The sequence below is a fragment of the Tiliqua scincoides genome, chromosome 2, assembly GCF_035046505.1.
Source record: "Tiliqua scincoides isolate rTilSci1 chromosome 2, rTilSci1.hap2, whole genome shotgun sequence".
Taxonomy (NCBI): Eukaryota; Metazoa; Chordata; class Lepidosauria; order Squamata; family Scincidae; genus Tiliqua; species Tiliqua scincoides.
In genome coordinates, this window is record NC_089822.1 from 27242061 (window position 1) to 27253375 (window position 11315).

The window sequence follows — 11315 nt, forward strand, 5'->3', positions numbered from 1 at the left end:
TTGCATCCCTCATGTCTTGAGGTACTCCACCTTCTCTCCAGCAGAGACAGAGGATTTCATGCAGCTCAGTGACGATGATCTCTTTGCAGCATTTTAGGACTTCAGCAGGGATGCTGTCTTTTCCAGGTGCCTTGCCGAAGGCAAGGGAGTCCAGGGCCACGTGAAGTTCTTCTAGGGTTGGATCACTGTCAAGCTCTTCCAGCACAGGCAGGCACTCAATGTTGTTCAGTGCTTCTTCGGTGACTACATTTTCTCTGGAATATAGCTCAGAGTAGTGCTGCACCCAGCGTTCCATCTGCTGCGCCCGATCCTGGATGACCTCGCCTGTGGCAGACTTCAGAGGGGCAATTTTCTTCTGTGTTGGACCTAGGGCCTGCTTGATACCATCATACATCCCCTTGATGTTGCCCGTGTCAGCTGCTATCTGTATCTCGGAACAGAGCTGGAGCCAGTAGTCGTTAGCACATCTCCTGGCAGTCTGTTGGACTTTGCTGCGAGCAGTTCGGAGGACCTGCAGGTTGCGCTCACTGGGACAGGCCTTGTATGCTGCTTGAGCGCTCCTCTTTTCCTCAATGACTGGTGTCAACTCCTCAGAGTGGGCTTCAAACCAGTCTGCCGCCTTGTTGGTCTTCTTGCCGAATATGGACAAGGCGGTGTTGTAAACGGTATTCTTGAAATGTTCCCATCTGTTGGATGCGTTTGCGTCGGCCGGGCCTGGAAGAGATTCCTCGAACGCTTGTGCAAATTCCTCCACTTTTCTCTGATCCCGGGTCTTGCTGGTATCAATGCGAGGTCTTCCTTCCTTTTTCGAGTGATACAGTCGCTTTGTTTGCAGTTTCACTCTGCTGCACACCAGGGAGTGGTCAGTGTCGCAGGCAGCACCATGATAACTGCGTGTGATCTTGATGCTGGGAAGGCTGGAGCGTCTGGTGAGGATCAGGTCGAGCTGGTGCCAGTGCTTTGATCTTGGATGTCTCCAAGAGACTCTATGTTGGGACTTTGTGTTGAAGAATGTGTTGCTGACACAGAGACCGTGATGACAGCAAAACTCTAGCAGGCGTTGGCCATTTTCGTTCATCCTCCCAGTGCCAAACTGACCTAAGCAAGTGGGCCATGAACTGTTATCAGCACCAACTCTAGCATTGAAATCGCCGAGGATGAACAATGGCTCTTTTGCAGGGATTTTCTTGACAGTGGTGGCCAGGTCATCATAGAATTTGTCTTTGGCTTCTGCTGGAGACGACAGAGTCGGTGCATAAGCACTGATGAGAGTGATAGGTCCTGCTGATGACTGGAGCTGCAGGGACAAAATTCTTTCACTTCCCACAGTAGGTGGGATGATGGATTTCAGCAGGGTATTTCTGACCGCAAAGCCAACGCCATGTTCCCTGGTTTCGTTTGGTGGTTTTCCCTGCCAGAAAAATGAGAAATTTCTCTCCTTGACAGATCCGGAATCTGACAGCCTAGTCTCTTGAAGGGCGACGATGTCCATCTGCAGTCTGCTCAGCTCCATGTCGATGACAGCTGTTTTGCGTGCGTCGTCTATTTCTTGCAGGTCATCAGAGAAGCCAGGTGTCATTGTCCTAACGTTCCAGGTGCCCAGCTTTAGGGCAGTAGTTTTCTGTTTTCTGTTGCATGGTGCAGAGTTGTCGATCCGCTTGTCGGTTTTCACCCTAAACCCCACGCACCCCATGAGGTTAACGGACCGTGGCGAGGCAACACCTTACTGGCTGGGGACTGCCCAGCTTAAGGCGGGCGGTAGCTGCCCAATGAGATGCAATGATCTCTCCCACCGTCGGAAGCAGCCCCTGGCGTCATGCTCTACGCCAATCGAGCAAAGACTTATAACCGGTAAACTGCTGCTTCCCGTGTTGTGCCGACGCCGTATGGCGAAGTTGGAGTGTCCTCTCCAGTGCGCGAAGCCTGGGTAAAGAAGGTTTGGAGGATAGGCTGTTACCCATGCAGCAAATCCCCCCTCTCCACGTCGCTGGAATGGTCCAATGGAAAGGCAGAAGCCAATACGGTTGGTTCCAGCGGCGTCGCAGGAGTTGCCAGAACGTGACTGTGTTCAGCCATGAACTGCCTAAGGGACTCCGGCTCCTGATTTTGCCTCGAGGTTGACTCCTGAAGCCTTTTCCAGAACTGGATGTAGCCACAAGGCAGTGGAGGTTTGAGGTCAGAGTTTCCTTCTCTTAGATGAGCTGCCTTCCTAGGCTGACGAGTCCCATCTACCCGGTGGCTGTTTAGTCGCCTCTTACGACAAGTACAGCCAAACTGAGGGCCTATTCTTAGCCCCCAGCCCCCAGGGTAAACAGGATATAAATGTTTACAAAAAACTGACTAGTTGGTCTATTTGAATAGTATCAATAGACCTGGGCAAGTGACAAGCAAGAGAACAAATATTGGACTTAGAAAGTCAATATTAGATCCTTCTGTTCCTAAAGATCCAGGGGCAGGACCCTGGATCTCTGCTCCAGTGAGCGAAAGGAGCACATGAACAAACTAGGGGCCCAGTCCTATCCAATTCTCCAGTGCTGATGCAGCCACAATGCTACCCTGAGGCAAGGGAACAAATGTTCCCTTACCGTGAGGAGGCCTCCATGACTCTCCCCACAAAAAGATGGAGCACATGCCCTGTTGGAACAGCTGCATCAGCACTGGAAGTTTGGATAGGTTTGGGCCCTAAGTCTCTGACAGGAGGCACCCCCTCCCAGTTCTGGATCGGTAACACTTGGTGGCAGAACATGCACCGATATTGACTGGCTTTCTCCCTAACCAAGGGATCAACCGTTCTATAATTGATCAACAGAATTAACAGGGGAATGATGACTGTGCTTATGACAAAACAGCCCCAAGAACCTTCCTGCAGAAGAGAAGTTGAAATTCACTGCAGGTGCAGGGGGCAGAGGCGGAGAAGGCTTCTCTCTTGGGGATAAGGTGTCCACTTGTGATTACCAGTAATGACTTGTCCTCTGAGGAGTGTGCCTGCTGCATCTCCGAGGGAGGCGCCCTCCAGTCAAGAGCCAGGCACACAGCAAGGATTCTCAAGTGATGATCCCCTTGGGGGGGGGGGGTTCCAAACCCTTCCATGTTGAGCTGCACCTGCCCACCTTCGCTCTTCTGCGCAAGAGCGAAAGACAGAGGCACTCGGTCCCCCTTTGCACCTGGTCATCTTGAGTAACAGCCACAAAGCAGCAGGACGACCTGCCCCATAGTGGCTCCCCCCCAGAGAGGAGTTGCCCCTGGGGGCTGCCCTGCCCCTCCCTCCACACAAGAGCAGACCCACAGGAGGAAGCCCCCAGCCCCTTTCCAGCTGTGGCCAGGCAGAGGCACTCCTGCCTCCCCCCAGCAGGGGGCTATAGACTGCTCCTGCGCATGGAAGCTCCCCCCGCCTCCCCCCAGCCCAAGCTTCCCTGCCCCTCCCTCTCCACAAGGGCAGCCTCAGAGGATGACGCCCCCCCCAGCCAGACAGCCAAGCAGAGGCACTCACGGGAAGCCCCAGCCTTAGCAGGGGGCGGGGTAGACTGCTCCTGCGCATGGAGGCTCGCTCGCTCGCTCCCTCTGGCTGGGCCTGGGCAGGCGCCTCCCCTCCCCTCTTCTCCCCCCAAGCAGGGGGTGGGGTAGACTGCCCCTGCGCATGGAGGCTCGCTCGCTCCCTCTGGCTGGGCCTGGGCAGGCGCCTCCCCTCCCCTCTTCTCCCCCCAAGCAGGGGGTGGGGTAGACTGCCCCTGCGCATGGAGGCTCGCTCGCTCCCTCTGGCTGGGCCTGGGCAGGCGCCTCCCCTCCCCTCTTCTCCCCCCAAGCAGGAGGTGGGGTAGACTGCCCCTGCGCATGGAGGCTCCCTGCCCGCCTCCCCCCAGCTGGGCCTGGCCAGCGCCTCCCCCAGCCCCGCCCCCGCGGAGCTCACCCGGGGCCACCTCAGCACCGCCAACCGGCCCTCAGCCCGACAGCCGCCATCTTGGAGCATCCGGCTCCGACGTGTCACGCCGGCAACCATGGAGAGGGGTAGAGCGGCTGTGCGGGGAGCGGCTGTGCGGGATTATTATTAATAATAATAATAATAATAATAATAATAATAAACTTTATTTATATCCCGCCCTTCTCCCTAAAGGGACCCAGTGCGGCTATGATTGAGCTTAATAAACAACTACAAACAGGCAACAAATAAAACAGAGAATGCATTAAAATTACAAAAGGGGAGGGGTTGGATAATGCAAGGAGGAAAAATTAAAGCACATTTGAACAATAATATAGAGCTTTGCATCTTACCAGAACACATGAGCAGGCTGTTACAGGTAAATATAACAGCATAATAATTCCCTAATGCATCTAAACATCACTATTCCCTATCTGGTATTAATTTCAAGGTTACCTAGAAGAGTCAGTCACATCCTTCTGGTCCCCAGGAGATGGGCAAACACTTGGCTACACACAGATGTTTTCTCTGAGGAACACATGCAAGCATCCTTATGCTTGACCTTAAGAAAGATATCATTTATGTCATTAATCCATCTTATTGGGTAGTTTACAATCACTGAGACATACCTACTTGTCCTCTGACATAATCAGGTGGACTGGAATATCCAATCAGCAGGAACTGTATATATCAATCATCGCGAGTGGGTTGGTTAGGGTTGTTGTCTTAGCTGGACCCAGATGAAGATGACAGAAAATCCACAAAACAACCTGTCTGCTTGCCGTGTAGCCTTTCTGCAGTGGTGCTGGTTCTGAAGTGTCACAAAGTCTTTTTTCTATTGACTTTATGCTGAGACTTTTCTTATGGTGAATAGATGATAGGGGAAAAAGTGGGGAGCTCATTCATTGCAAGCAGAGGACCTGTAGGTACATCTCTTCTTCCCCCAGTTGAATGGAAGAAATTGTGGTTTGTTGTGACAAAGTTTTTACCATGAAAACCACTCAGAAGGCAGGTTCTGAACTAGATTATTGTAAATATTCTTGCTACTAACATAGAAGCAATTTTACTTCACTTTCAGTGAGCCTGAGACTTTTTCCAGTTATATCCCAGCCTACTTCTAAGGAGTTCAGGTCAGAGTACATAGGTCTTTCCTCTCCTCATTCTCACAGCAGGCCTGTGAAGTAGGTTAGACTGTGGGACAGCTATTCTGTGAGAAAACACATCTGTTAATCACTTCTATGAATTTTCACCCACATGGGATTTGTGAATACATCTTCGCTGCAATCCAGGGCTTTCTTTGTGGCAAAAACTGCACTAGAAATTTCTGCTACGCTGCCCATCGTCCCTGGCAGACTTCCTGTGTCTGTTTATACCCCAGCAGAACTTGTCAGTCACAAGAGATGGGAGCTTCTACCAGAAGGTTTGCCCTTCTGAGGGCAATAAATATCTAGCTCCTTTCCAGTGACAGCAGGATTCACATTCTATTTGTCCTCTGTGCCAGTGGCATAGTGTGCATGGGATTGTGCCCCAACACATGTTTGTGGGGAAGGTCTTCCAAGCAGCTACTCTTCCCACCCTCACAAAAGCAAAGAGATCTCCTTTCCAAATGTGTACACACACTTTACTGGGAGTAAACCCCATTGAACATAATGGGACTTGCTTCTGAGTAAGTGTGCCTAGAGTAATAGAGACAGCATCTTCACCACCACCACCACCCCGGTCCAACAGGAAGACAAGAGCAAACAAGGGAGTGATGTCGGAAAACAAGGAGAGGTTGAGCTGTAGCAAAGAAGGGCTCTGCCAGGAGTCAGTCTAGGGTTCAGTCTTACTTCCTCCATGGACTCAAAACACAGATATCCAAAACCTTCTGAATTTGTCACCAATATATTCAGAACCCATGTGGAAGACTCCATGGATAAAGAGGTACTGGATATTCTGTGGCAAAAAAAACTCATGAATGGCTCACAGAAAGAGAATGCACATGGTTTTGGCATCCAAATGTGCAGTTATACCATGGGAAATGCCTGTTTCCACATGGGCTTTTGTATGTTTGATCAGGGACTGAACATCACTGGCCCAAGGTCATTTGACCCCAGTTTTTTCCAATTCCTGGTTGATTAATTACATGATACTGGTCATGTGTCCCACACTAAAAGGAAGAGTAATTTTCTTGGTAAGAGTCTGATACTTAGGTTTTTTGTATTTTATTGAGGGCTATGATTCTGGTTAACTTTGATCTTTTGTGGGCTAGCACATCCTGTGAGAAAAGATGTGAAAAGTCCCTGGCCCAGCTGTTTTTAACACAGGAATATTGTTAACAGTATTTATATACCGTTTTTCAGCAAAAAGTTCACAAAGTGGTTACAGAGAAAATCAAACAACTGATGGCTCCCTGTCCCAAAATGGGTCACAATCTAAAAAGATGCAAAAGAACACCTGCAGACAGCCACTAGGAAAGACACTGCTGGGGTGAGGAGGGCCGGTTACTCTCCCCCTGCTAAATGAAAGAGGAGCACGCACTTGAAGAAAGTACCTCTTATCCAGTTACCAAGGGACATAAGAGTGGAACCATTTATCAGACTCCCATGTTTTAATGTTTCTGCGGTAGCTGTTTGCGGTGCTAAAGTGGCAAACTGCTTTTCAGTTTAAAAATGCACCCTGATAAGTGATGTCTCTTCGAAATGCAGTAGAAACTAAACAGTTTGACGCTTCAGAAGTTTTCACTGCATTCATGAGACCTGGAGACCACTTCTTGCCTTCATCCCTCAGGCTACCCCTGGCCTAGTCTCAAGCACATACACATTTGATTTGGGTCTCCTCTGTTGCAATGGAAGCACAACAATCGACATGTGTTCATATTGGACTGTTGTTGCCAATCTATAAGCCACCGGGAAAAGAAGAATGGGATGAAAGGAAACTGGACCAGATAAACATGTCTAGCAAAGAACCAGGGATGGTAGTCTCATCAAAGAAGGAAATTTTGTGTACAGCATTAACTGTTCCTTCGGCAAGGAAGTGCTGGTTTGGCCAAAGGCTAAAGGCTTAGTTTAAATTCTTTTTAAATTGTCACAATGGAGGAGGATAAAATATTTATTTCCAATACAGGGCTTCATGATTCAAACTGGCGATCCTACTGGCACTGGAATGGGAGGTGAAAGCATCTGGGGAGGAGAGTTTGAGGATGAGTTTCACTCAACTTTGAGACACGACCGGCCCTATACGCTTAGTATGGCTAATGCAGGACCAAACACCAACGGCTCACAGTTCTTTGTAACTGTGGTACCAACTGTAAGTAACCAGTTTCAGCCATTTTTCCATTACTGTCCCCAAAACCCATGGTCCAAGGTGAATTTCTACCTCTGTCACTTTGTCTTGGGCAGAAATGCACTTATCAAGTAAAAATATACGTTGTTTTCAAGTACATTGGGGGAGACTTGTGGTTCTCTGCAAAAATTCCTTTACCTAGGAATGCTTTTGGACATCTGAACACAGAATGTTTAGATGTTTTTGGACATCTAAACACAGAAGCGGTCTGAAGTGGTACCATCTAGAAACAGTTTTACCATCTGTTTCAGAACTAAATGTCAGTGTTTTCTGTAAGCAATTTCCAAGACCTCTATTAAGTGGCTTTGAAATCTGCCACACCCAGTCTGAGCTGAAGCTGGACCATGCAAAATGGCTCAATGTCTGCAGGCATGTACAGTTAAGGCCCACATAAACTCAGTGAAATAATGGTAGAATGCATGCATAGGAATATATAATCATTTTTTTCCTCAAATTAAAAGGTGCATGGTAAAATGTGCAATGGTTTTTCAAGCCTGTTGCAGCCAGCCATCATTCTAGAATATATGGCTCACCTGTGTCTGAGACTAGAGTGACAAACCTGACAAATATAGTTGAAAAAAACCTAAAGACAAAAACAGTTGAGAGAAGATTAAACCATTTCTGCCCAACATTGCATATACACAACAGGGTTCAAATGTGTACACGCATGGCTGGGCAGAAATGGGTTAAAATGAAGGTGAAGAGAGTACAAACAAGCTGGAAAGGGAAGAAACAAGTAGCAAGACTCAAATGCTTGGCCCCAGAGACAATCAAGGTCATGTAGGCTACAGGTTGATTTATCTTTCTCCTGCAGCTTCTTAACATTGTTGTTAACCAAATGGAGGTTGTGTTTTGCTTCTGAGCCTGGAGAAAAGATCTGTTTTGGCTTCCAAATACAGACAGCTGGATAAACCTATACAAAAACAAGGCATTTAATGGTGTTTAGTCTTTACAGGTGTGCCCCTGTATCTGTAGGCATTCAGTTCTGGGACCCCTGTGGTTACCTGTAACCAACAATACAGGAGAATGCCTGTCCCCCCAATCACCAGAGGTAAGGGGAGCTCCAGAGGGTCCTCTGAGCCCAGCAGAGATTGCAGTTGTCTGTCTGTGGCCTCTGCCAGGCTCAGAAGCTCACAGAATGCAACTTCCAGTTTAATGAAGAAACCGGAAGTGATTATTTTAATGCCTTAAGTGTTTCTCAAACTTTGAAGGAGCTTTACTCCCCCAGCAAGTCTTTGCGGGGGAGAACAAGGATAGGAAAGCAATTACCAGAATTGCTTTCACTTACTTGGACTCAGTGAAGACTGCTAGAAACTGCAGGAGGTGGGGGGGAGCCCAGCCTAGCCCTTCAGAGGACTCTGAGACTTGGAATCTTGAAATGGAACAATTGCAAAGCACTTCCTGTTTGCAGGAGGTGCATTGCAATTGCTTTGTTTCAAGATTTCAAATCTTTTGGAGCCCAGCAGAGGGGTGCACTGGATTCCCTGCACCTCCTACAGCTCCCAGCAGCCTTCAATGAGTCCAAGCAAGTGAAAACACCCCCCCCCCTTAGGAAACAATCGTGGGGATTACTTCCCTGCCTCTCCTCTTCCCCATCCCTCAAAGGAATGGGAAAGCATTACACACACTGGTGTGTTGTGACCCACCAGTTTGAGAACCACTGTTTAAGGCAGGGGTGTCCAAACATTTTGGCAGGAGGGCCACCATCTCTCTGACACTGTGTCAGGGATGGGGGGGGGGAAATTAATTTACATTTAAAATTTGAATAAATTTACATAAATGAATTTATTAGAGATGGAACATACTAATGAATGAAGATCTTTCAGTAGCTCAAGGCTTATAAAAGACCTTCCACAAAGCAAGGCCAACTTATCCTTCACTGTCACTGCTGCATCACAGACATGAAACAGCAAGTAGTGGAGGGAGCCTTAGTCTCACAGCTTAGGTGACAGTTCAAACAGTCAACCGCATGCTGAGAGCAGTTGCATCGGGCCAGCACAGGCTCCAGCAAGTCTCTGGAGGGCCAGAGGCTCTTTGGAGACTGGGGGCTCCCTGAGGGCCGGAATGGGAATCCCCAAGGGCCACAAGTGGCCCCCGGGCCAGGGTTTGGACACCCCTGGTTTAAGGCATTAGGCGGCCGGTGAAGCCCTGGGCTCAGAGCAGAGCTGCCCTTGCCTCTGGAGGGGGCACCCCCCCGTATACTTTAATCTACTCTGTTTTAATTTGTTAATGGTTTAAGGCTGCGGTTTTCAAACTCCCAGTTTAACAGAAGCAGAGCGTGATCGCTCCACTTTCACTTGTGAAGCTTCAGGGAGCCCTACGGACAGTCACACAGGGTACCCAAGCCCCAGCAGCGTGATCCTGGGGACTGTGCTGCTGCCTCCTTCCTGCCCCTACCTCTTAAGGGGAAACAGGCCAGGGCATTGCAATGCTCCAGTCTAAAAAGTCCTGGTTTAAAGTTTCTTTTAATTAATTCTGTTTCATCTGTGTGTAGTACACCACTTTGGGTTTTTAGAAAAGCAGTATAGGAATCTTAATATTCACTGTGTCTTTTGTCCTCTGTCAACATCTTTGCACAGCCCTGGCTAGACAACAAGCACAGTGTCTTTGGAAGAGTTTCTAAAGGAATGGAAGTCGTTCAGAGAATTTCAAATGTGAAAGTCAACCCCAAAACTGACAAACCCTATGAAGATGTCAGTATTATTAATATCACTGTGAAATGAAAATGGACTTCTGTGAACAAACAGAGGAAGATTACAATAAGAATGGCACCTGATTTTTGCTGATTTTGGCCTTTCCAGTCATGCATTGAGATGCACTGAATTTTTAATATTTTATAAAAATAAATCATCTTAGAATAAGTTGTTTCTGTGATGTGATGTTATCTTAAAAAGGCCTTTTCAAATAGCCATGTCTTGGCTAAAAACTTGACTACCTATAGCAATAAGGATCTCTCTCTCTCTCCTCTGCACTCCCCTGGCTCAGGTTGCGGGAGGGGAGCGGTGGAACCCAGCCCATGGGCAAGGCAGGGACGGACCAGCCCGCAAGGTCATTTATAGTGGGAAGTAACGTGAGACCTGCGAGTCTCACGTTACCTTCCCACTATAAAAGGCCTTGCGCATGTGCGGGGCTTGTCTTTCCTTCGCTACCACTGAGCTCAGTAGCAGCGAGGAAAAGCAAGGTGCTGAGCTCCCGCAGCGGCCACTGCGTGTTGGGGTGAGGGCTAAGTGCCCATAGGACATGGGGACCCACAGTGGGCTGGGGTTTGGGCACCTCTGTTCTAGAACTTTGACAGAAGGGCTGCATCAAATATCTGGCACAGTGTTTGAGGGGCCGGAAAAAATATATAAAATTTAAATACATACATTAGAGGCGGAACTTAGATGAATGAGTAAATGAATGGGCTCAAATGCCCAGGATTTCTCCAAGCACCAACACAATAAAGCACACACTTAAATTGACCTCCTTTTCCCCACCCCACAAGCACAACTCTGGTTGTGTTTGGTCACCTGGCCAGAGGCTCTCAGTAGGTCAGAGGCTGGCTGCAGGCCGGTTAGAGATTGGCCACAGGCTGCATTTGGCCCCTAGGCCAGGATTTGGTGACCCCTGTTCCAGAAAGCCAATGCTACTACTGCAAAGGCACTGCTGCTGGTTGCCGATAGAAGACCTGATAGACCAGGCACCAAAAGCAGGGCTTCAGATTCTTCTTCTTTCTGAAACCTTTATTGGCATATCAAACGATTAACAATTGTACTTTACAATTGACATGACAATTTGCATAACACTCAACAATTTAAACAAGATATTAGAATTATTTAAATTCTGACAGCGTTACTTTAAGGATCTCGGATAAATAACCAGCAACAGCTGCAGTTAAGGAATCACAAACATCACTCATAAACTTGGAGAGAATAATATCAGAGGGGATAAGGTCAGAAGGGATCCAAGAATCAAGGTAATGATTCCGAATATCAAAGTGTGCTGGGCAAAGAGTATATGAAACAAAAAATCAGGAGTCTCATGACAAAAGAGACAGAGCCTTTTCTCCCGTGGAATGTTAAAAAAACGGCCAGAA

General features: G+C 48.2%; 1 protein-coding gene across 3 annotated transcripts in view; it reads left to right on the forward strand.

Annotated features, from left to right (window-relative positions):
- PPWD1 (peptidylprolyl isomerase domain and WD repeat containing 1) overlaps positions 1–10054 on the forward strand; it is a 35047-nt gene extending 24993 nt beyond the window's left edge. For all 3 annotated transcript variants that reach the window (XM_066614367.1, XM_066614365.1, XM_066614368.1), the window contains 2 exons: positions 7022–7204; positions 9820–10054. In XM_066614367.1, the coding sequence (XP_066470464.1) occupies positions 7022–7204; positions 9820–9963 (327 nt within the window). In that variant the 3' untranslated portion in view covers positions 9964–10054. The remainder of the gene's footprint in view (positions 1–7021; positions 7205–9819) is intronic.
- Positions 10055–11315: the final 1261 nt, after the last annotated feature.